Source organism: Penicillium psychrofluorescens (genome assembly GCF_964197705.1).
Source record: "Penicillium psychrofluorescens genome assembly, chromosome: 1".
In the NCBI taxonomy this organism is placed as follows: Eukaryota; Fungi; Ascomycota; class Eurotiomycetes; order Eurotiales; family Aspergillaceae; genus Penicillium; species Penicillium psychrofluorescens.
This window is the reverse complement of record NC_133439.1, coordinates 2,101,069-2,125,491: the sequence shown is the minus strand read 5'-3', so window position 1 is coordinate 2,125,491 and position 24,423 is coordinate 2,101,069. Positions and strand designations below refer to the sequence as shown.

The 24,423-nt window shown below is 55.2% G+C and overlaps 7 protein-coding genes across 7 annotated transcripts; 4 read left to right on the top strand and 3 right to left on the bottom strand.

Annotated features, from left to right (window-relative positions):
* Nucleotides 1–661: 661 nt before the first annotated feature.
* On the bottom strand, nt 662–5,085 carry PFLUO_LOCUS790 (Transcription elongation factor spt6; the record flags this gene model as incomplete). The annotated part of the gene is made up of 4 exons (XM_073785632.1): nt 662–909; nt 959–4,610; nt 4,678–4,845; nt 4,909–5,085. The coding sequence occupies 4 exons, from the start codon at nt 5,083–5,085 to the stop codon at nt 662–664; spliced, it is 4,245 nt and encodes a 1,414-aa protein (XP_073634886.1).
* A 769-nt stretch (nt 5,086–5,854) lies between these two features.
* Nucleotides 5,855–7,597, top strand: PFLUO_LOCUS789 (MAP kinase kinase (MEK); the record flags this gene model as incomplete). Its single annotated transcript, XM_073785621.1, has 3 exons — nt 5,855–6,142; nt 6,206–6,363; nt 6,415–7,597. The coding sequence occupies 3 exons, from the start codon at nt 5,855–5,857 to the stop codon at nt 7,595–7,597; spliced, it is 1,629 nt and encodes a 542-aa protein (XP_073634885.1).
* A 1,093-nt stretch (nt 7,598–8,690) lies between these two features.
* Nucleotides 8,691–10,986, bottom strand: PFLUO_LOCUS788 (HIR complex subunit; the record flags this gene model as incomplete). The annotated part of the gene is made up of 2 exons (XM_073785610.1): nt 8,691–9,228; nt 9,281–10,986. The coding sequence occupies 2 exons, from the start codon at nt 10,984–10,986 to the stop codon at nt 8,691–8,693; spliced, it is 2,244 nt and encodes a 747-aa protein (XP_073634884.1).
* A 1,013-nt stretch (nt 10,987–11,999) lies between these two features.
* On the top strand, nt 12,000–13,394 carry PFLUO_LOCUS787 (uncharacterized protein; the record flags this gene model as incomplete). Its single annotated transcript, XM_073785599.1, has 1 exon — nt 12,000–13,394. One exon carries the CDS (start codon nt 12,000–12,002, stop codon nt 13,392–13,394), a length of 1,395 nt encoding a protein of 464 aa, XP_073634883.1.
* A 231-nt stretch (nt 13,395–13,625) lies between these two features.
* PFLUO_LOCUS786 (Anaphase-promoting complex subunit 1) lies at nt 13,626–19,832 on the bottom strand (the record flags this gene model as incomplete). The annotated part of the gene is made up of 1 exon (XM_073785588.1): nt 13,626–19,832. The coding sequence occupies one exon, from the start codon at nt 19,830–19,832 to the stop codon at nt 13,626–13,628; it is 6,207 nt and encodes a 2,068-aa protein (XP_073634882.1).
* Nucleotides 19,833–20,285: 453 nt separating this feature from the next.
* Nucleotides 20,286–22,283, top strand: PFLUO_LOCUS785 (uncharacterized protein; the record flags this gene model as incomplete). Its single annotated transcript, XM_073785577.1, has 2 exons — nt 20,286–20,344; nt 20,402–22,283. The coding sequence occupies 2 exons, from the start codon at nt 20,286–20,288 to the stop codon at nt 22,281–22,283; spliced, it is 1,941 nt and encodes a 646-aa protein (XP_073634881.1).
* Nucleotides 22,284–23,123: 840 nt separating this feature from the next.
* Nucleotides 23,124–24,306, top strand: PFLUO_LOCUS784 (uncharacterized protein; the record flags this gene model as incomplete). Its single annotated transcript, XM_073785566.1, has 3 exons — nt 23,124–23,160; nt 23,216–23,711; nt 23,802–24,306. 3 exons carry the CDS (start codon nt 23,124–23,126, stop codon nt 24,304–24,306), a joined length of 1,038 nt encoding a protein of 345 aa, XP_073634880.1.
* Nucleotides 24,307–24,423: the final 117 nt, after the last annotated feature.

Genomic DNA, 24,423 nt, shown 5'->3' with positions numbered 1-24,423 from the left:
AGAGGGGAACTGGGAGGGAATCTTATTATGGCGAGAGAAAGAGGAAGAAGGAAGGCGGACAACAAATGTCCCGAGGCCGAGGAACGGCAAGTTCACATGTACGGGAGATGCCTGGCGTGACGGAAGGAAGGAAGAAATGCTTGGCGCGGTGTTTGTTTTTGTAGCTACGGAACTATGAACTACGTGTCTGTACTCCATTAGATAAATATTATCTTCCAGGCATACTAGGATTGTGAGACCCTCTTGATTGCATTTTCGACCGGTTTCTATTTCAGGTCTGCACGGAACAAGAATGTGACTACCGAAGGGCCGGTGGGATATACTATGCCGAAGCCTGTGACAGCGACGGGGTTAGTTTCCAACAGTAGAGTAGAGCTATACAACGATCAAGACCGCTCTTTTTGAGGTGGATTTGTTCAATAAATTCTACATTGGCACAGAGGAACCAGAAATAGCGATCCATTGCGATTCGGATGGTACATGTATGCCTGTCCCCAACGACCAAAGAAGGAAGGAAAGGAAGAAAAAGAAAGAAAAGGTATATCAAATTAAAACAAATCGCCAGAGAATCGAAGTCATGCAATGCCCGCCCCCTCTTTTTTTGCTTCCTTCTGACACCCCGCGTAGAAATGGATGCTCGCACTATACAATTTTCCCCTCTTTATCGCCGGCTGGCCTGCATGTTCGTGAACATCAACTTGAAGCCGTTGCATAGCGCCTGCATGTCGGGGTAAGGGTTTTTCTGCAACTCGTAGCCTTGCGGGATCACCTTCACCGGCCAGTTCTGGAGTCGGGAGTGCTCGCCCGCCTTGAAGCAGAGGTAGAAATAGCCTGGATACTTGGGGTTGATGCAGAACGAATAGGCCGAGCGGCGAGGATTGGCCCGCGTGTAGGTTTCGAGCCATTGGTCTACCATGAGGTTAGTGGGTGTATCCAAAGGATAAAAGAGCAAACATACCGGTCTCAGCCTTGCTACCGTCCTGATATTTCTCGTTGTGCATGATCTCGTCGACCTTCTTGGCCATCGCCTTGACGTGATTGACGATCAAGTCGTCCAAATCGCTGTAGGTGTACCGACCCCCAACCTTGAGAACGCGGCCAACCGAGAACTCGTTCTCCTTGTCCAGCTCGAGGACATCGATGTGTTGGTACACGCCTTGCGCGACCTTCCAAGTAACTGCCAGATGATCTGGACCGCGAGACGATGGACGGATAACGACATCGCCGGGGCTTTGAGAGCCCAGAAATTCCTCGGCTTGTGTGGCGTTGAAAGGTCGGAAAAGCGGATGCTTGATAACACGCATCGCCTGGCCACCACGCTGCGTCTTCTCCTGTTGGGACTCCTGATCCTCTCGTTCTTGAAGCTCGTCCCAGTCGCCAAAGCCATGATCATTGCCACGACGAGCCGGGTGGCTGACCTGGTCCTCGCGCAGGGATACATTGCATGTAAAACCCTTTCGATTCAGGAAGAGGATCTTGGCCGGAACTGTCTGGTGCATTGCATAGGCGTTGCGCACCGGAACGTCGTAGGGCAGTCCCAGCTCGGTCTCGGCGACAAGCGCATCGACACCACAGTCCAGTTTGGCATCGATGTGGTCTTCAAACACCCGCTTGATGGATATGGGCACCACCATGCCGGGAGTCAGCGAGTCAGGGGTCTCGCCGGTGAGCATGGTAAATATGTCATCGGTGCTGAGGAAGACAAACTGCTTGCGCAACTCCTCATAGGGTTGTTGTAGTTCTGCGCGGATCGTTTCCAAAGTTGCGCGCTTGCGTTGGTTGAGGTTCCTTTCCAGCTGCTCCGCATACTCTTCGAGGATCAGATCGTTGACACGGTCCTGCGCCTCTTCCCGGAACAGTTTCCGCACAATCGCACCGGTGCCATTCTCATCCGTCTCAGCCTTGATATCTTCTTCGTCCAGCTCCAATGCGTCAGCGGCCATCTTGCGTGCAATGTCGTAGTCCTCAGGATGCACACGGGTGTTGTCCAGAGGGTCGGCATCGGGGTCGGCATTCTCAAAATCAATGTAGACAAAGCTGGCGCAGTTATTCCACACCTTGACTCCCATGGCTGGGTACTGAGCGTTGACACCCAGCAGTTCCACGCGATTGTTCACAACACCACCATTCATGTTGACAATCTTGAGCAAGTGCGCCGCCTTCCGGGGACCCAGTCCGCAAACGTACGGGAGAAGATTGGCCGTTGCGCTGTCGGCTACAGCCTCGTTCAGATCGACGCCCACCAGGTTCACCATATCGACCAAAGCGGTTTCCAGCTGCTTCAGTAGCAATTCCTGTGATACCAATTGCTGGCCTGGTTTGAACTGAATCGAGATAATGTCACGACCAAGAGAAGCGTACTCCTTAAGAGGGCTCTGCAGGTATCGGCCAAGAGCAACGCAGTAATGAGTTAGGCTGCCGAAGCCCGGGTTATCACGTCTAGCACGAGGGCTATTGTGATACAGACGGGCCACCTCATCGTTAACGATCACGACCTCCAAGGGGTCGCTGATCTCTTCATCGCGGTCATCTGTGTAAGGCGCTCCACGAAGATCCTTCAGGTCGATGATCTCGGACAAGAGCTTGTACAGCCGGCGAGTCTCCGGTGTCATGCCTGAGACACCAATCACATCTGGGCGACGTCGTTCCACCAGATCCACGAATGCAGCCACATGCTCACCGTCGTTAATGCCACGACCTTGATCTCCCAGAGACAGATCCGTAAACTTGCCGTTTTCGAGCACGCGGCCATCCTCCTCGGTATACGCCCAGTGGATGGGATCGCGGCCGACAACTCCAGATCCGGTAGATAGAGCAAGGACCCGGGGCACAGTACCCAGCACCATGCCCTTGGGTTTGTAAGGGGCCTGATCCAAACGCTGTGAGAACGCCTCACGGCACTCCTTGGCGACATGGTTCTCGCATTCTTGCCGGATGTTCTCCTTGACGCTGCGGTTAATCAGTCGCTCCAGCTTGCCGAGTGCCAGATCCAACACATCCCGACGAGCACGATTCCAGGCGTCGGCGACCTCACTGTAGTTATCCGACTCGATGTCGGAGTACAGACGCGAGCGGAATTGGTCAAAGTTCTCGAAGCGCACGCGAACCTCCATCAAACCTTCCTCCTCGGCCTTCAACATCCGCAAGAACATCTCAGGGCGACGAGCAATGTCACTGAGCTGCTGGTTCCGCAGATATTTGAATTCATAGTAGGGGTGTTGCTCGTCAATCCGGCGTAGACCTTTCTCCGTACGGTGGCAATCGACGACTCCGTTCATGTAGTAGGCCTGGCGAATCACTTTCCGCATTTTAGGATTTGAGACCAGCTCTTCGGCGAACATGTTCTTTGCAGCTTTCATGACATGCGCGCTGTTGGAGAAATCGTTGTCGACAAACTGGTCCGCCAGCTCATCCGGACGATCATTCGGGTCCTCAGTGTATTGCCGACGTCCTTCTTTGGAGGCATTCTGTGCGAAAGCATCGGCGGTAATGCCAAAGGCACGCACCAGACCGTAGGCCTTGGCGTTTCGAACGCGCTCAAAAAAGGTCTTACCTGTGGCCTTTCGTCGGTGCGGCTCTCCATTCGTGTCTCCATTCACCGTGGCCATATCACGCAGCTGAGAGGCATACTGGAAGTGAATGTAGTCTTGCACATCCTGAAGCTCCTCCATAGATGTCGCTGCAATCAACAGATCCTCCACAACAAGATCGTTGACGGTGAACAGGTTCTGCAGACTGTCGTAGGTCTTCTGAATCGTACTGCGCTTGTCTACCAGTGCGCGGAACTTGAGGTCATGGTCGAAGATGTCCCATAGATCCGTCATGTTCAGCAGCTTCTCAGCGCGGATGTTGTACTGTGCGGAATCGTCACCCGGGTCGGCTCCGTTGACGGACTCCTTGACAGCATGGATCATGTAGTCTTTGCGATGCTGGAAGATGAACGGCACTTCCCAATCATCAGTGACCAGAAATTCCAGCATCTTGGCCACCGAGCGCTGGAAGGGCTCGTGCAGCTCGGGCTCCATGCGCTTCTTGAGCAACAGCAAATTCGAGATCCAAATAGCTTCCTCACGGAACTGATCCTCTGACAGCGTCACATGCTTGTATGGTTTGCGGGCGACCTGGTGGCGTTCGGGCTCATCTTGGAGACGGATTTCGTTATCCTCTTCCGTCAGCATCCTTTCAGCCAACTCGGATGGCTCGAAAACGTCCTTCAGATCCAAGCGCCTCTCTTCTTCCGCCTTGTCTTCATCCTCCTGCTCTTCCATCTGCAAAGCGAACTCGTATTCGGTGCCATCACCAAAGGCTGCGCGCATGTCTTCAAGAGCATTCTCATCCAAACCGGCCGCTTCCGTGGCACCCAGCCCGGTCACATCTCTTCGCACGGGGGCCGCCACTTCTAGGTCGTCCCGTTCCTGTTGGGCCTCCTCGTCGGAGAATGTGTCTGCCTCGATGAAGTCATCAAACTCGTCGCGCATGCCGCGACGCTGCCCGGGTCGATCATACTGCGGTGCCTCCTCTTCCTCGTCCGAATTGAAGATATCATCGATGCCCTGTGACGGTTGGGGAAGGTCGCGGTCCTTGCCTCGTTTCAGACGCTTGAACTTGGACTGTGAATGGGGAAAAAAAAAGTCAATACACTATTCGTCAGATCCCTCGGGCGGTGCTTGAACCTACCTCGGTCGCCGCCTGACGATTCAGACCAGGAACGTGTTCGCCAATGAGCTCCAGATCTTCCTCGTCCAGATGTTCCTCCTCGCGAGGTCGCTTGTGCTTCTTGTCCCTTCGGCGCCTCCGACGTTCCTCAATCTCTTCATCTTCGTCGACAATGAACCCTTCGCGGACCTAGTGAGTCAATTCTAAGTCAGTGCGCCGTCAATGGGATTCACCGGCGAAAGCTAGGCTCACCGCGCGAGCAGCCTCCTCGTCGTCCTCTTCCTCATCATCCTCCTCGCTCGAGTCGTTGTAGTGATTGACGGTTCCGGCACCGTCGCGCACCTCGCCATCGTAGTCGTCATTCGCTTGTCCCTCGTTCTCCTCGTCATCCAGCATCGCCTCGCCCTCGACCAGGTCGCGGAGACTCATCTTGGCTGGTGGCAGCGATCCCTAACCCCCGTGATGACGTGGAAGCCGAGTAGCTGACAGAGCGTCAAAGATGGAGAAAGCAACCACACAGATCGGGCGCCCAGTTTGCCCTGCTGGCTGTGGGAGGGTGAATGAAGGGCAGGTCGGGGGAGGTGAATTGAGAGAGAGAGCAGGAAGAATCGCCGAAGACGCGGTGGCGCCAGCGGTGATTGGTCGAGACGGTGACTAAGCAGAGAGGTGAAGACCGGGTCAGGTGACCAAGCATATTATATTGTATTTGGAGTGTGAATAACAATAGAATCGCTCATATTCGGTTGATCAATAGTTGTAATAGTTACAGCCCCAGCCAATAGACCACAAATGATTGGGTGAGGATTCTCGATGATATGAATAGAATGGCTGTCATGCTCACTATGTATTCCACTCCTACGCCCCATTCACTAGTTAACCCACCAGCCAACGTGGAGGGTTTCTTTCTTTCCTGTAAACCAACAACAACTCCTGGGGCGCCACCCTCCCCATCCTTCCCACCTGGTTTCCTCTCTCCTATTTTTTGTGCTCAGTTGACGCCCTCTGTGACGACTGGTTGTCCTGGCGCCCAAAACTAGCCCAATCAGCGCCAAGCCCATCACTATCGGGTTCCCCGCTACGGGGTCTGTTTCTGCTGTTGCCGTCGACACCCTCACTCCTCTGGGATCACCTGGTCCTGCCTCTCTCTCTTTTTCCTCTCTCTGTTGTTCCCGGCTTGCATTCCCTTCGCTCCTCCACCATGGCCGACCCCTTTAAGGCGCGGACCTTGAAACGCAAGAACGTCAAGGGTCTGGCCCTCAGTGCGACGCCGAAGATTGCCGCCAATCCCTCCGAAGGCGATGCCCAAGTCCCAGGGGCAATTGGCAATGCCGACAGCAACCGTACAGATACGCTCGAGATCGGGCTAGAGTTCCGACTCGACTTGCGCAGCGAGGACCTGATCACCATGAAGGAGCTGGGTGCTGGCAACGGCGGCACCGTCTCCAAGGTGCGGCATGCGTCGACTAATGTTGTCATGGCGCGAAAGGTGTGTTTCTTTGGTGTTGGGCTTCCACTGCTGCCAAATTAATACCTTCGGGCACTCCCACAGATCATCCGAGTCGACGCCAAAGAGAACGTAAGAAAACAGATTCTCCGAGAACTGCGTGTAGGACACGACTGCAACTCCCCCAACATCGTGACATTTTACGGCGCCTTCCAGAATGAGGCGAGGGATATTGTTTTGTGTATGGAATACATGGACTGCGGGTAGGTTGGCTGGAAACGGAGGGTACGGCCATGTCGCTGACACTTGAACAGATCTCTGGACCGCATCTCGAAAGATTTTGGCCCCGTGCGAGTCGACGTGCTTGGAAAGATCACGGAGTCGGTGTTGGCTGGTCTGGTTTATCTCTATGAAGTCCACCGCATCATGCACCGCGATATCAAACCGTCCAACATCCTGGTCAACTCGCGGGGCAACATCAAGCTCTGCGATTTTGGTGTCGCCACTGAGACCGTCAACTCCATTGCCGATACCTTCGTCGGAACCTCGACATACATGGCCCCGGAGCGAATCCAGGGAGGAGCGTACACTGTGCGTTCGGACGTGTGGAGTGTGGGCCTGTCGGTGATGGAGTTGGCCGTTGGGCGGTTCCCCTTTGACACCTCAGACGTCGCTGCCGGAGACCGTGCCAGCGCAGGGCCAATGGGAATTCTGGATCTCCTTCAGCAGATCGTCCACGAAACCGCACCCAAGCTGCCCAAGAGCGATGCCTTCCCACCAATCCTGCACGACTTCGTTGGCAAGTGTCTCCTGAAAAGGCCCGAGGAGCGCCCAACGCCGCGAGAGCTTTATGACAAGGATGCATTCTTACAAGCGGCTAAACGCACCCCGGTTGACCTCCAGGAATGGGCAATCAGCATGATGGAACGGCACAACCGCAAGTCGTACCTGGCTCCTCCGGCGCCCAAATCGCTCAAGGAGGGCGCAGCCCAATCGCCATCCGCGGCCGCAGCTTCGACCCCAAAGTCCAGTGCAACCAGCAGGACCTCATCACGCACTCCAAACCCGCAGTATACGACACCCACATCGGGTGAAATCCCCGCCACCAACGACGTCTCTGCTAGTAGCCGCCATTACAACCACCATCCCTCTCAGCAATCCGCCGCGCCCTCCCTGCGATCCGCGAGGTCCCCGCCGCCTCTTTCGCTGGAGCACCTGTCTTTAGAAACGAGGGATGCGGAAGACTCGCGCGGCAGCCGCCGCCCGGGCCGACACCTGGGTGATCCTACCTCTGCCATCGAAGCAAATTCTCGCCCGTTCATGGGCCAGCGCTCCATCAGCTCGCAAAACACCAAGTCCCAGACAAACCTGCACTCCGCTACACTGCCAATTCGCGCCGGGCCGCCACCCAGCGGGCCTCCGCCGGCCCCTCCAGTGTCTGCGGGCGGGCCTGCGGGCCTGCGTGGCCAGCAGGGCTCTACCGGGACCACCTCATGAAGAAACAAGAAACAAAAAACGATTTGCTGATGCTGTACCTGGGACGAACTTCGGGGGGTCTTTTTGATTCGATTTTTTTTCTTTTCACCGATCAGACGTGTTCACATATCACCTTGACGGCCGTCTTATGATTGTTTATGTTTGGCGCTTTTTCTTTTCTCAGGGAACTGGACATAAAAGAGTCAAGGGTAAGGAAGGGACTGGAAAAGGTCCGACAAGATATACACTGGCCGGCTCAATCTCTTCTTTGTTTTTCCTTTCACTCATGGCCATCTATCTCTTTTGTCATCCACTTACTTCCGACTCGCCTACTTTCCCTCTCCACTTTCTTATTTCTCCTGTCCGCTGGATCTCTACTTGGACAGCAGATAATCTTGGTGTCCTTTTTCACTCCCTGACTTGACTTGACATGATTTTATGTCTATCCCGTTCTTAGTTATGGTTTCTTTGTGCCTGCTGAAATATGCTCCTGCATTACATGGCGTACATAAGTGCAAGTTCCTTGGTGCTATAACAATTTCATTCCATTATTTCCTCTTTGATTCCAGTGCGTTCGTCTTCCATTCCTGTCCTATCGCGTCTTATTGTGTATGTAACCGCTGGTGTCATCAATGCAAATACTTGAAAGGCAGAAAAAAGGCACAAACAGTAAGCGAGTAAGTAAGTGACTGGCATTTCGAATTCTAATTGACCCTGGCCGTAGCTCAGACCCGAGACAAGGCGAAGCAAAGAAAGACACACGATGCACCCCTAAATAGTAAGAAACACAAGACCATATACGTACAGAGGCCATCCATGCAGACGAAAGGGACATGAAGGATAGAAAGAACGAGGGAAACCCCCAATAAAGAAAATTGATAGAGAAGGAAAGAATACAAAAACGCCCCCTGAAACACACAGAAAGCCAGTCGTGGTCACGCACAAATAACTAGCAATAAAGCAACACTTCACCCCGTACCGATTTGGCGCCTTCGAAGTCAAGTTTTAATGAACTCAATCGCGAACGCCGGACAGGTAGACACCAAGAGTTGTGCAGGTAAAGGTAAGAAGCAAGTAACAAACATCGAAGAAGCACACGCGTGTGATAGACGGTCTATTTCATTATCAGCTCCGGGCCAGCTAACGGACTGGGTCCGGGGTGCGCAGGAGCAGGAGCAGGAGCAGCAGCAACAGCAGCAGGAGGGAGGGTGGAGTTGGGTGACGGGGTCGGTCCTGGAGCAGGAGCCAGGTCCATCATGGTCATCATTGAGGAGGGTGCAGGCGCTGAGTTGTTCGTGGACTTTCCACCACGACCGCTGGCTGTGCTTCCACCGCGCCCAGAACCACCGGCACTACCGCCGGCTCGTCCGCCGCGACCCTCGTGGGATGCCGAGGCCGTGGAACCGTTGCGATCGCCGCCCTGCTTGTCCTTGTCCTTGTCTTTCTCCTTGTCTTTATCCTGATCTGCTTTCTTGGTAGTGCGTGGGCGGCGCGAGGTACCCCCGCGTGATCCAGGGCCGCGGAGAGGTAGGCCCGTATCCTGGGAGATGGGCACAGCAGCCGCAATGGGTACATGTTGGTGAGAAGTGAGAGTGCGAGCTCGCCCTGTTCCTCGTCCACGACCACGACCGCGCTTGATAGTCCCGTCGGCTCTGTGGTTTTGTTAGTATCAATGCTTTGCCCCTCTATGGAAAGAGAACATACCGTTCCACCTGGACTTTCTCCCCCTCCTGCACCAGCGGACCACTGTAGACAAAGAAACCATCCTTGCTGGCTGCAGCAGTCTCCTGCCAGGCCATCTCACTGTCGTCAACAAATGGGTCATCCCGGTCATATTCCTCGACCTTCTTGCGCCGTCTTTTCTTCGTTCCATCATCTGCCTCCGAGGGAGCGCCGTTCGTTCCAGCTCCTGTGCCACCCATAGAAACATCGCCATCTAGATCACTGTCACGATCGAGGCTCAAATCTTCATCCGCACTTTCGCCTGCTGAGATCCCCTTGGCACCTTTCTCATTCTTCTCCAAGGCTGCCCCAGCAGCCGCTATGCGGGCTAATCGCTGTTTATGAGCCGCCAAGCGAGGGTGCAGGGCTGCAAAGCCATATCGTTCTTCCGCCAGTCGGGCAAAGTTCACAATCTGGTTCCCCTTCTGCAGCGGAATGTGCACAACGATGTTTGGCGTTGTGCGCGAATCGGACGAGTTCGAAGAATCGTCTCCACCAAATAGCGCGTTGGTAATTAGACCAGATCCTTGCGGAAGGGGTGGTGCTTCCTTAGCTGCCTTGGTCGGCTTGGGGGACGGCGCTTTGGACGACGGAGCGGTAGTGCTTCCTTTTTCCTTCTTGCCCGACGGCTTGTTAACCGCAGCAATCCCCTCCTTCGAGTCCACCTCCATTGCATCGGACGGCTGTTGTGGTCGTGACGGGGTAGCATTGGCTGGCGGTTGCGGCTGAGCCTGAGCCTGAGCCTGGGCCTGGGCCTGGGCCTGGACCTGAGGTTGAGGCGGTGGAACCACTGGCGGCGACAGCTGGAGCTGAGGAGGTTGCGATTGCAGCGGGCGCTGCTCAGAGGGAGCATATGGGGAAAAGTGGTTCGATGGCGGTGGTTGTTGCGGCGTGTGCGCGGCCCCGTAGGAAGGAGATGAGGCCAGGAGAGGTGAAGGGGCTAGTGGAGGGTGTGTCGGAGTATGTACCGCGGGGTGCGGCGCCGGTGAGGAGACAGCGGACACATGGCCGGAGGCGGAGCGCGGGAGTTGAGGATATAGCGGTTGAGCATTTTGGGTCGGCGGGTCAATGATGCTAGAGATGGCCGGCGACGCACTTGCGCGGTAGGCATTACGCGGCGAGAGGGTGTGAGGAGGACTATAGGCCGGTGCAGGCGACGTATTGCCAAATGCTGATCGGATGGGGTCGAAGTTTTGTCCACTGGTCCGTTGCGGGTTCGGCGGGGGAGGTTGGGACTGAGGACGTGGAGGTGGAAGGGATTGATTCAAAGGAGGATAGGTAGCCACAGGGGTTGCCGAGGGAGGTCGCGAAGTCTGGGAATACGGCGAGGGAGGTGGTTGGGAAGCCGTCGGTACTGTTGTTGGAGGGTCGGCGGGTGCTGCCGGTGCAGCAGCGGCCCCCGAGGTGTCGTCACCCTCCAGCTTGGGCTTCTTGCGCGACGCGGCAGTGGTGGTGGATTTTTCCCGAGGCCGACGAGGAGCCCGGGCCGGTTTTTCTTTCGTGTCCTTGTCTTTTTCTTTTTCCTTCTTGGGGGGAGGTTTGGCCGAATCGGGATCGTCGTCCTTCTTGCGACGCGACCGACGGGAGGTGGTAGATGCACGTCGGGCTGGCTCTTTGGTGCCCGGGTCGATGGTCATGCCCACGCCTTCTTGGGCGGGCATAGCCGCCGCAGGCGGATCCGTGGACATGACTTGGGTGGCGGAAAAAAAAGGAAGAGGAAGTGGTTTGGGTGGAACTTCTCAGCATTCGACAGGGGATGCGGTCGCGGACACCGGAGCTGGAGTCAATGGCGGGAAGGCAAACAGAGAAAAGGAACACGAAAAGTTGACGGCTATAGTCGAGACAAGTGAGAGGCGGAGATGGAGAACACGAAAAAGAGGAACATCGAAGATGGGACGAGATGGGGTGGATGGATGGGATGGATGGAAGAGGGACGAAAAGAAGGGATTGGAGGGAACCGAAATCAAGGCAAAGAAAAGAGGGAAAAAAGGGCAGAAAGGGGAGAGCGAACAAGGGCGTTTGGGCACTTCGGACTGGCTAGGCGGGAAGTACGACGTTTGCAATAGTAACGAAAGGTAGGGAACACACATATATGAACACCTATTATTGATCTGATCATTATAGGCTGAGGGACTCGTATGATAATAATAATAACAGTAATAATCAGATCAATCGAGCTCTTCCTGTTTGATTCCGTGCGGCCTTCCCTCGACGCACTCTGATTGAAAGTTGCGTTCCCGATATGAGCCCAGCTGCGAAAGGATGCCCTATCGCGCCCTGACCCCATCCGATCTATCACACCTCAACACAGCACTTTTTCGATCCACCAACTCGATGAGAGATGCAACCCTCTGTTTCTGGTATTGATGTCATTGTCGTCCAGCTAGGAAAATGTCCCAGACAGCGTCAATGGTGTAGTGCTCCGACAACACTGACGGTCTACTCGGTCGGAGTCGATCTAAACATAGAAAGACAAAAGTAATCAGGTTATTCCAACACTCTCAATCACTTCAACCCGACCTGGTCTCCCGGGTTCAACTACAAGAGTGACAGAAAAACAGATCTAGAGTATAACTTCCCGTTTCGGTTTAGCGCACCCGCGAGCACACTAACCCATGGCGGCTAGCGCGTCTGCAGCGTTAGTCTTTTGAGCCGCATATTCCTCCACCACCAACCAACCAACCAACACTCTTCCATCACCATGGCATTTCCAGGTGAGCGCTTCGTGCTCGACCTGGACGAGGACTCCGGTCCACCGGAAGCTACTGCGGCCGTGCCTTCCCCGTTCTCTCTCATCGGCGAGATCCAGGAACGCACTCCCGCCGCTGGCCCGTCCGCTCCAACCCCACCGGCACCCTCGCTATCCTCGACCGGCTTCCCGCCTCATCGCCAGCGCAACAAGACGTCTGCTTTTAAGCAGCGACGGGCGAAACAGCAAGATGCGCCTCAACCTGCGGCACAGCCAGCAGCACCGGACGACAAGCAGTTCATCGACGAGGAGAATCGCCGCCAGCTGGCGTCCATGTCGAACTCGCAGATCCAGCAGGAGCGTGAAGAGCTGATGGCCTCCATGGATCCGGGTCTGCTGCAGCGCTTTCTGCGCCGTGCTAAGATAGATGAGGATGACAAAAAGGGGGATGAAACCCCGCTATCAGAAGATCCGTCGACATCATCCAAGCCGAAAAAGTCGGTTTCCTTCAATATCCCTCCACCCGCCTCGGCTGCACCACAACCACAATTCCAGCCTACTTCAAAAGCGCCTGCAAATGATGACATGCCCCCGACAAACCTCCCACTCGACCTGTATCCGGCATCTGAACGCCCATCCCTCGACCCAGCCATGCTGGAAACCTTCCACTTCCCACATCCAAAGCAACCAATGCCAACTCTCGACCCATCATCCCCCTCGTTCTTATCCGACCTCCAATCCCACTACTTCCCGGAGATGTCACACGACTCGTCCGCACTCTCCTGGCTCCAATCACCCTCCTCCGACGCAGAAGACCCAGACAGCAGCTCAGCATACCACCCCGCCAGCAGCGCAATCTCGCTCGCACCATCATCAATCCGCTTCTCGTTGCGAGGCACAATCCTCGCGCCCTCGACATCACTCTCCCTCCCCACAACACTGGGCTTGCACCATCACGGGGACGATCCGCAGGCGGCCGGGTATACGATTCCCGAGCTGGCAATTCTGTCGCGGTCTTCGTTTCCCGCACAGCGGTGTGTTGCATGGCAGGTTCTCGGACGGATTCTATTTCGGCTTGGGCGAGCGGAGTTTGGGGATCGTGGCGGGCAGTTGTCGGAGGGGCTGTGGCACGTTATCGAGAAGGAGGGTGTGGTGGGCGGGATGCTTGCTGAAGCGGATGGGGCTGCTGGGTTGGGGTTGCCAGGAAAGAACACTCAAAAGCAAGGAGGTGAGCAGCAGAAAAAGAAGAGTGAGAATGATCATGCTGGTGGTGATGCACCTGCTGTTTCGAGCATCGGACGCCATGCTAGTGCCGCTGCATGGGCGGTTGAGGGTGTATGGTTGTGGCAGAAGGGCGGCGGTGGTGATCGTGGTCTATTGAAAGACGGCCAGATTCGATCCCTGTAAAGGAGAGCATGGGCGAGAAAGCTTGCATATATTGGACTTGGAAGGTCCACGAATGATGATATATTTTATTTCAGGTACAATATGAAATCTACATATTTGTCCTCAAATAGCACTCAACGCTGAACAGTTCATGCATTGTCGTCATATTTCACCCAAGTATCATACAGAAATAACCCCAGTCCAAACCCATGTAATGCATTAAAAGAGCCACAATACACCGAGAAGAACAACTCACGTAACAGTCGACACCGGCCCATCCAGATCTCCAACCTGCACCCCCCAAACCAACCACCTCGCCTCCTCAACAAAGTCCCTTCTCAGCCAAAGGCCAGGCGGCTGCGCTGCAGAGGATGCCGACGAGAGCGAATCCGCACCGTTCTCAGCAGCAGGCGAAGAACGATCGAGCCAGTCAAATAGAAGCCTTAACTGCCAGATGCGATCACGGACTTGGTCCGGATCAGCACCACGGCCGCGTGCGGATTGAATAATGTTGCGCACTGTATGAGACAGAGCAAGTCTGGCATCGACGGCCGAGGTGCGGAGCCAGGGTGGCGCGGAGCTCAGCTCTGTTGCGATGCGCGGCGCGCGAGTGGGGAAGGCAGACGGGAGGACTAGAGAACGTTCGCGGATATCTAGACCGGAGAGGGAAGGGAGCTGGAAGATCCAGTCCCAAGGAGACTGGGAAGGTGTGGTTGTAGCAGCAGAGCCGGATTCAGTACCGGAAAGTAAAGCGGTGCGGTTCGGCCAAGCGGACGGCGGAGCGCCCTTGAATTTAGCTGAGGCGCCCGCTGTGGACGGGAGGATATCCTGAGCTTCGCTGAGGCCTGTAAGGGTAGAGGAGAAAACGGAGGAGGAACCCGAGGCGCTGTGAATAGCTTTGCGGCGGAGGTAGATGGAGGGATCGCCATGCCGGAATTTTTCTCGCAGGGCATCGTTCTGACCGAATTCAAGGACCAATGGCCAGTGGTCTGGGCCGCAGACTCCGATGTGGGTGATACTCGTAGGATCTGGGAGGAGGCAGGGTGCGGTGAGAGTGCGGATGGCGCCGTCATGCGAAGTGATGGTGATGGGGATAGAGATCGGACGCCGGGTGTCGAGGTCACGCGGGATCAGGCAACGTGGTTCTGTGGCGAGGACCCAGAGATGCCGGAAGGCTTGGAGATGGCATTTGTTGTCGAGCACGGTGGTTGGAAAGATCGGGTAGAAGGCGCAGAGGAGCGAGGCTACGGCCAGGTCGGATGTTCCAAGTGTGTAGCTGCCTCCGCCCAGGAAGAGCATCCCGATTGCCATGTGTGCCGCCATGTGGCTGCCATAGGATGTATCGGCATCAATTCGACCGTGAAGCGAACGCAGACGCCGGAAAAGGGCCAAGTCGCCTGTGCCGGCCATGACCGTAGAGGTGGCCAGGGCAACAATGTCCTGACAGTTCCGAACAGAGTTGCGCGCGAGCTTGCTATCGTAATTCAGGGCTGGTAAACGTGAGATGCGGAGGAACTGATCGAGGTAGAACAGCAACAGGTCCCGTGCCGGCCCGTGGCCAGAGCCGGAGTAGCGGAGACCCAAGCTGAAGCAGAGACCCGCAATGATATTGAAGAAAGGCATGTCTTCGCTACGCAGCTGGCGAACACCCGAAAGGCGCGATCGCCGCCGATACACCTTTGGCAGACTCTGGCTGATCCAGTCGGCGGTAGGTCGAATGCTATCCCACATAATGAGGTGCCGTGCCAAGGTCCTCAGAAGGAAAAGGTCTGGCCGCACATAGTCAAAACGTACCGTGGTGTCAGGGATGTCGATTTTCTGGGCCAGCACTGAGTCGTTGGTCTTCATGAAGATGATAGTGAGTGCAATCGTGGCACCGGCCGTGGCACGGTCGAGAACATGAGACAGATCAACGTTCTTGGTACCAACTGCAACGGCCAACAGCCGCTCGACAATGTGCATGTCACGCATTCCGCGTAAATCGTTGCCTTTGCCCAGGTTTATAAGCCCCAGCGCGAATCCCGCGGCGAGGCGATATCCTTCATCACGGAGATCCTCTTGAGAGGTGGACTGTTCATCTTGTTCAATGTTCTCAATCTCTGACAGCATGACTTCGCTCATACGTCGATGCTGAGAGCCGCAATACAGCAGTCCAATCCCCATAATCCCGGCAGTTTGCGTTAAGGGGGACAAGTTGAGTTCTGCTGCCCCGATTGGCAGCATTCTTGTAACGTGCACAGACAACAGGCGTGTGATTAGCGTGTCCATCGTGCCCAGATATGAAGCAGACAGACCCAACAGAAGACCGATAGATGTCATGGTGTGCTTTGGCGTAAGGTACTTGAACGCAACCCACTTAGCCAGAGACTTGAGATGACCGTTCAGACCCAGAGCTAGCAGGAATCCCGCGTGGCGGTTGGTGAGATCTTGAGGCTTGTTGAAGAGGATCCACGAGGTATCGATCCCCTTGGACGCTTTGGAGATGGCCAGTCCAGTAGATACTCCGTTGTGAAAGAAGGCCCAGCACACTTTTTCTTCAGTAAATGCGGACCTTTCGGCGCTGATGGTCACGTTGGACGGCTTCATAACACATTGTAAGGAGAAGGACGGGATTGGCAGCTTCTCAGTCAACAGAGGCAGTCGGCCACTAAAGGAAAGCATAGCACGGCCTGCGGGGGTTGACAATGTCCTAAAGGTCACCAGCTGCACAAGCTCTTTTTGCGCATCTAACAGGTCCGCGTCGGACCAGTCTGCCTCGGGAACACACTCAGCCACGGGAGCTTTGGATTGGTTTAGCAGGCGGGCAGCTTCGATGAAGCGCTTGTCCTCCCGGAAAATCAATCTTGTGACTGAAAAGCGGTCAGCCTCCGCGGAGGCTTCGAAGGCGCTGATGGTGTCAATGTCCAGGGCCGAAGTGCTAATGAGATGGAAGTCTCGCACGGCATCATGGGAAAGGGATGGCTGTTGTGAAGTTGCTAGCGATTGGGTATAGACTGAGTTCATCGACATGTAGAGATCCTCCCGGTCAATCAGTTCCAGAAGTGTTGCATCCCAGGAAGTTGAAGCGTCCATCTGACACCGCATGACAGCTTCATACAGTGGTGCGCTGACACCTTCAGGGAACGTATCGATAATGCTCTTGGTGAGACCCCATCGGTGCAATAGTCTGATTTTTTCCAAAGGTGTCGACACATTCTGTGCCTCGGAGAAGAAGCATTTCAACGCCATGGTTCTTGGGGTGAGGTTGAAGCACTCTCGCCACATTCGTCCCTTTCTAGGAGCTTGATCCGGTGCATTTATGAGGTCAAGAAGGGTGATAAAATTCGAAGAAGATAGATCCGCAGCATTGATGAGAAATGCGAATATTGATGGGGGAGCAAAAGGTTCGTGGGGGACATCGATCGAGGAAATCTGGGTGTCTTCGAATTGCCAACGCTCCATACTGGCCATTTCGGTACCGAAGTAAGCATCCTCAGTCCATTTCCATGACCGCCAGCCCAGCCAGCCGCCAATTTGTGCAAGGACAGGGGCCAGAAGTCCCAATGGTCGCTGCGCCTCCTCAGAGTCACCGGTAGAGAGCTTCTGTTCTTCACGGAGAAGGTGTAAGCCAACAAGTAACGTGCAAAGCGATGTGCGTCTTGTGTTCTCAGAGAAAGCTCCTGAGATGGGTAAATATCCTTCACAACCGGTGGCTTTGGAGCCCCTCGGGCTCTGGAGGAACTCGCGACTGAGCGATATGCATCGGATCAAGTAAGAATTGTGACGATAGGTTGACCGGCTTGCATTGGGCTGTTCTGCTTTTGGCGTCCGAGACGCATCGCGTGCAGCCAGGTCCTCAATCGCATCTTGTTCAACGATCCACCCCCAAGAACTGTCCATCATCCATGGTGCCACAACACCAGAAGATCCAGATTCCAAGTTGAGCATCGCTTCCCAGCTTTCCAGATCAACGTAACTGCCACTACTTGACCGGAGCAGACCTTTCTTCCTGCGCACTCGCTTGGCTGGCGTCTGGGGCTCGGCGTGGCTGACGAATGGAATGGCCAATGAAAATAACACGACCACCATGGCAGTCCATTCTAGATCATTTGTGATCTCTTCCCTGCCCTGAAGCCACTTGTACACTTCCCACCAGCCCACCAGCACGCCATCGCCAGCTTTCTCCGAGTCACGCAGGACGAATTTGCAGACTCGGAGGATCTTCTTCACCAGATCGTTGCGAGGCTCCATTTGAACCTGGAGCCGGTGCCGTTGCTTGTCACTGTCCACCAAATCGACCTTGCCTCTCGAGCAATCGTGGTCAAGCTCGATGAAAACAAGGCCGGGGTCTGCCAGGACTCGGTTGACGCCACTCTCCCTCGGACGGCTTACAATCTTAGTGGCCGAGATTCCATGTGGCTCGTAAATTTGCAGTGGCAAAGGAATATCGATTCTCGTTGGACTTCCCCAAGGTGTCTGTAGAGACAATTCACGCTGGCCATTGTCGGACACACTCAGAGTTAGGATTCTGGAGATGTCTCCATCAAAGACCTTGCGGGCATCCAATACGCTGGGAACATGTTGGATGCCTGCTGAATGAACCAGAAGTGGTCGCTGCCGCTTTTTTCGCTGTTTCGATGCAGCCACACGGTCTGCTCGCAAATTCACGACAGTCATATTTCGGGAGGATTGGTCCACTATGCAGACCGCTACAAACGCCGCGTTTCCGTTTTGCGCATTTCCATAGTCTAGAGAAGATAGTGTCGAGACCTTCAAGCGGCGCGAGGACGTTTGCTGGGCGGAGGAATGAAAGTTCGCGGAGAATCTCGACGAGAAGCTATCCACTTTGGACAACAGCAGTTCCTCTGGTAGGCCGGAAGTTGATTCTCGAAGGGCAATGTTCTCAAGCCCCTCCGATAGAACGTCATTGTTGAGCTCCTCAAGTAGTCTATCAACGGGGGCATCTGCGAAGCTACCCGCGGTGCTATAGACAGAGCCCGTTCCAGGGGGTAAGGAGCCTCGAGGATTGAAACCAAAGCTTGCACGGGTGCTCGCGCCTCCTATGGATTGTCTGGGCCCACCATGGGGCATATTGCTTGACTGGCTCCCAGTGGCAAGGTCCGAGAATGTAATCCGGTCCTGGCTGGTCGCTAGATCGGTGCGCGCAAGCAGCGAGCTGACTCGTCTTGATGTCTTGAGGGGCACCCCGACATCGCCAAAGTCCTGTGCTACCCGTGAAGCCAGATCATCTTCGTCAAGTTTCGTCTCAGTTTGGTGGGAGGCATTACGGGACTCGGGCCAGGCCCCAAAGCTCTCCCGTGGTCCCCGAGCGGCAGGTGTGGTTGCGCCGGTAGCCATTCCGAAATGCGAGCTTCGCCTCTTCGATCGAGTACCCCCCGTCTCTCGCCTGGTCTTTTCTTTTAATGAGGCGTCGAAGTCATCGTCTCTATATCGGGCAGTCCATATCGTATAGAGCCCTGTCGTTGTGTTCAAGGTGACCACTAGAATCAAAGGCACGTTCGTTGAGGATTGAGCTGAACTTGGGAGTTCGTCTTTTTGGGAGATGTAGACAATTTCATCTGATGAATCCAGCACAGATGGCCCTGACGGTCTTCGACCCGTACTGCTGACACTGCTCTGTAGCCAACTAGACGACGTCTGCGAAGTCACCACCAGGCCCATTTCCGAATGAGGGTTGATCAGAGAAAACACCCGGGGGAGGTCAGCGCTTGAACTGGGCTTTGGCACCCACGCAGGCCCCTGAACAGACGAGATCTTCAAAGATGGACGCTTGCTTTTGGTGGTCGAGGATTGAGAAGCGCGGGGATCGAATAGAGGGGCGGACATGAAGGAATTGGGAGGCGCAGTTGGGTGCTGGCGTGGCTCATGGTCTTCAGGGACTTTTCTCTGAAATAAAAGCCCCCGAGGAGTCGCAAAAACAGTATCGACCTCAAATGGAAGAGGAACGGTGTGGCTGTTGCCCGCAACGAAAAAGATATGGGCTTGTGATTTGAGGACCACCACTAACGCCCGGGAGAGGTTGTCGTTGGCCTTTTGGGGTGCAACAACTGCGACTCGCGCATCTCCATGTAAATCCAACGTCGAGCCCGAGCTTGTCAATTGCTGATTCCGAGCTCGCTGGGCCTGCCCACCTCCCCGCGCGCCCGACACCGGGTTGATGACGTCTCGATCAGAGCGTTTGATTCTCCCCGCTGCGAAGTAGGTAAACAAAGCATGCCGAACCTCCTCTTTCTCGGGATCTAGCCGGAAGATTCTCTTCACTATCCCTGCGCGGGACCACACCACACAATGCTTCGTCCACACCAGCTCATCGTCCACAGGGCCAGTCAGCCCGCTATCATCCACACTTGTCGACCATTTGTATTGGTCATCTGATGGATCTGGAGGAAGAATGCCCTCTGTGACCAGGTAAGGGACGGCTGAGGGTTCGTGGAGGCCCAGAGACCGCGCGGACGCCATGACGGGTTTAGCGGGAGTAGCTGTAGCGTGCGTATTGCGCCGTCGCGACAAACACTGAGTTGGATCGGACAGATTGAAGCATTTCCATCGTTCAGGAGGCCAGGCCAATTGAGAGTGGGCGGGCCACAAAGGCGTGGTGTTATGTTGATTACTGGTCAAGTTCGGGCAGGTATTGGAGACGCGCAGGAACGCGGAGAGAGAAATAGTGGGAGTTGGGTTCCTTCCTTTGCTTCTGCCGGACCACAACAACTTCTCTTCTTCACCTTCCCTTCCCCCCCAACTCTCCCTGTCCCTCTCTCTATCCCTTGAATATTTCCCACTTACACTGCTTCTCTACTTGTTATCTCATCCGCTTATTCCTTGGATTGAGATTGTCCGCCATCCCGCGTTCGGCGCTTCGAGCAAGCAGCTCAGGCAGCTCCAGCAGCTGTCCACGGCATCGCCACCGTCGCAATGCCTTCGTTTCCCACCACACCCTTGGTTCGCCCGAGAGAAGATGGCATGCAACTAAGGTAAGACATTTCTTCTTTCGCATGAATTATCGCTCACTCGATGTTCGCAACCCTTAGCTATCGGCTCCCCCACCGTGTTCACGCAGCCAAGGCCTACCCAATTCGAAGCCCAAACGGCTCTTCGATCATCATATACGGCAACGAGAATGGCTTGAAAGTTATCTGGAGAGGCGGGAAGCAATTCTCAGCTTTGAAGGAGTCGGCGCCCCAGGAAAAGAGCAAGAGCTCTGGGAAGGACAAAGACGACGATGCGGTGATGATCATTGACTCCGATGAAGAGGATGCGCCGGAGCCGGTAGCAGCACAAGAAGAAGTCAGCTACGACTTTAGCACGGAGGAGACCGAGGTCGATCCCGCTTCTCCGTTCGAAGAGATTCTGCGACAGATCGATATTCCCTTGGGGAGCCGAGTCCTCGACCTCGCGGTGCCCCGTGTGCTCCCAGAGGGGGCACGCTCACCTCTCGACCCATTTCCGCCTGTTTTGAAGAGCAAGATTGTCGTATCGGCAGTCTGCTCTGACTTTTCGACTCGAGTCATCACGGTGCCGCTTGTTCCGCCGCACCCTACCCAAACGGATCCCCAAAGCTGGCGCATCAAAACCTTGACAATCAGCGGCGGTATTACTCTCCAGGATGTCCCGCGCGGCGTCTCTCTCACATTTACCTGTCAAGAAGCAGAAGAAGATGCAGATCGGCGAAAGTCTCGGAGCCGGGCTAGCAGCTCTGGGCGATGGGATCTGCTCGTGGCGACGCACTCTGCCGAAGGGTCAGGCATGCTGCTGCTGCACCGAGTTCCAGTTTTGGAGGATCGTTTGTCAGAGGAGGACATCACTTCTCAACGGCGGCTCTTGCCAGCCCCAGCGCAGACGATTGCCTTCAATCCATCCTCATACCCATCGGTTCGCCACTCCACATTGCTTGTGGCTTTCCATAGTGGATTTGTCAAGATTTATTCGTGTTTCACGGTGAAAAAAGTGACAAAGTCTGCTCGACGGTCTTCTATGCCGCAAGAGGATTACGAAGCTGCCGACATCGAAGGCCGGTGGCTGATCAGTTTGTACCCCGGCTTTGAGCAAGGCTCGACTGGGCTACCGCGACGCAAGACGATCATCGATGCTGACTGGGTGCTGGGCGGGCGGGCAATTATGGTTCTTTTGGTGGATGGCGAGTGGGGGGTGTGGGATATTGAAGGAGCCGGCCCTGGAAACACCAAGGGACCCTTGCACCGGCAGTCGAGCGTGCAGGGAGTGACTGGCGGTTCATTGACCGCATACGCCGTCAGCGGACGAATCCTCACCCCGCCAACTAACAGTCAGTCCGAAGCAGAGCAGCGGCCGCGGTTTGCACCTATGACCCCTTCCACGAAACGGGTCCGGGAAGATACGCTACTGAAGGGATCGATGAATCCGGCCAGCCCGTCCCTTTGTGGGGAGATTTCCGTGTTCCAGACCAATTCGTCGCAGGAAGCGCTTCCTGACGAGTCGATCCTGCTCCGACATGGCCGCCAGAGCGCATCCATTCCTAGTCTTCTATCTCTCTGGCGCAACGCGGTCCGAGCCACGGGCACATTTGACGCCTCGAACCGGTGCCGCGTGACTCCATTCCAGGACGTACACCTGATGGGTGAGAACTTCCAGGCAATCGGTCATTTACTTGCTCCTGTGCGGCGTTCGCGCGCAGCAGACCGCCAACCTTTTGAGGTGCTCGTGGCCGCAGAGCATCAGATCATGATCCTCGCTCCGCGACTGGTCGAATCCGACGAAGAGAAGGTGGTCGCAAAAGCAGTGGAAAAGGAAGTAACCGCGGAGACCGACCAGCTCATGCTCCGACGTGGCGAGCTGGATGTGGAGGGAATGGGTCGACTTCTGAACGGCATGGCGAATGGCACGGGCTCTGTGCGCATTGGCAGCCCCATTAAGCGGGCTCGTGTGTTCACTTGAGGGAGCCATAGCATGATACCCCCGATCATATCTAATCTAGTGGTTTTTGATTCTGCTCACTTCTTTCCCCCTTTATTTGACTAGGCAATTCGCGCTGTCAGGTGGAGCGCAAGGCGAGAACCATGCCTTGAAATTCCTTCCCCCGGAAGTGAATAAGCTCTGTATCGGCTGCGATATATCGATGACCATCCCCGAGGCACTTCTATGAGGTGCCGCTCTTGCTCGAGCTGTCTCAGGCAGGCGCCCGTATTCAACTCTGGTCTTTCTGTCTTTCTCTTCTGTCTGTTCGGCTGCTGACCTGCCTTCCGGGGCGTTTTCTACATCGGGAGCTGTGGCGGATTGGATGGGGGACAGACAGGGTTTTGGGGCGGTGCGAAGCAGGGCACGATGATGGGACATTACCTCGTAGTTGAGTCTATTTGTTTGTATACTACTGTGTATCTACCTGCATGTAAACCGGGGGTTTCTCTGCCGAGGACGTAGGTCAGTCAAATTACATCCGCCTAGCGAGGAAACCTACTCTGAATGATAACCTCGAGACTATTAGAAAACGACTGAACACGTTCAAAGATGTTAGTTTACCCGTTATCCCGCACTATACGGCGCAGAGAAAGGTCTCAGAGGTGGATGTTTCCAAGGATAGGAAGATGTGCATCGAGTTCTGGAAGGGTGTTGGAGCGACGCTGTACTTCCTCGAGGGCATCCATGCGCGGAATCGGCCCCGTCGGCACGATAACGGAGGTGGGTTGACTGATTGATAAGAATCAACTGTCCCTCCCCTCTTCTCCTTCCTCCCTCAATTCCATTCAATTTTACCCAGTTCACCATGACCCAAGCATCATGACCCAACTCCAGACTCCCTCTCAGCCCAACCGGGGTTCGTCCCTCTCCAATCCCAACCCTAACACACCCAACTAACCCTCCACCCCAAGTCTGGGCCTCCCTAATCACCAACCTCAGCTACCTCCCGGGCCTTCTCACACTGTACCACTCGCTTTACCATCCCCTCCCTTCCAGCTCACCCCCAACCACATCCACCACGGACACACCCCCCGACTCCGGATCGCGCTACCCCTTCGTCGCACTATACACCGACAAATTCCCCGCGGAGGGCCTCAAGGCCCTCGCGGCGCGGGGGATTCGCGCTCAAAAGGTCCCCAGCGTCGCGCCTCGCAGCACAAAGGACTATGCGCAGGACCCGCGGTTTGCGGAGACGTGGACGAAGCTGGTTGCCTTCTCGCTGACGGAGTATGAGCGCGTGGTCTTGCTGGATGGGGATGTGCTGGTCCGTCGGAACATGGATGAGTTAATGGAGCTGGAGCTGGATGATAGGGACACGCTGGAGAGTGGAGCTGGAACGAGAGTGTTTGCCGCGGCGCATGCTTGCGCTTGTAATCCTCTGCGGAAGGCGCATTATCCCGCTCATTGGTAGGTCTCCTTCTGTCTCTGCTGGTTATGGTATATGGTATATGGATGGCCATGAAACGATATGCTAACGATGATGGTGATGTTGAACAGGATCCCCCAGAACTGCGCCTACACGACCCAACACTCGACCCCCGACATCGCGCAAACCAGCGCACCACCACCCTCCGCCGGAGTGGGCATGCTCAACAGTGGCGTGTTGGTGATAACGCCCTCCGCGCACATCTACACCGAGATCACGACCGCATTAGAAGACATTCCGCGCATCTCGCGCTATGATTTCCCAGACCAGGAACTACTCTCCGATGCCCTGAAAGACCGCTGGGTGGCATTGCCGTACGTCTATAATGCTCTGAAGACGCTGCGGCCGGAGTCCGTGCATGGAGCCATTTGGCGGGATGACGAGGTGAGGGCTGTGCATTATATCTTTGCGGTTAAGCCTTGGCATGAGGGGATTACACAGCAGGATGAGGATGAGGGAGAAGGGATGGGGAAGTGGAAGGACTTGGATGAGACGAATAGATGGTGGTGGAGGGCGAATTTGGAGCGGATGAGAAGGGAGAGGGAGAGGGGCATCGTGGATGCTTATTCTTTTTGATCGGATCTTTCCACGGTTATAGAGCTCTTCTCTTTGACTGTGTGCATGGAATAGATATAGACACGAGCAATTATTACATATGTCTAGCCAGTCTACCGTCACAGTGTTTTCTTGTCC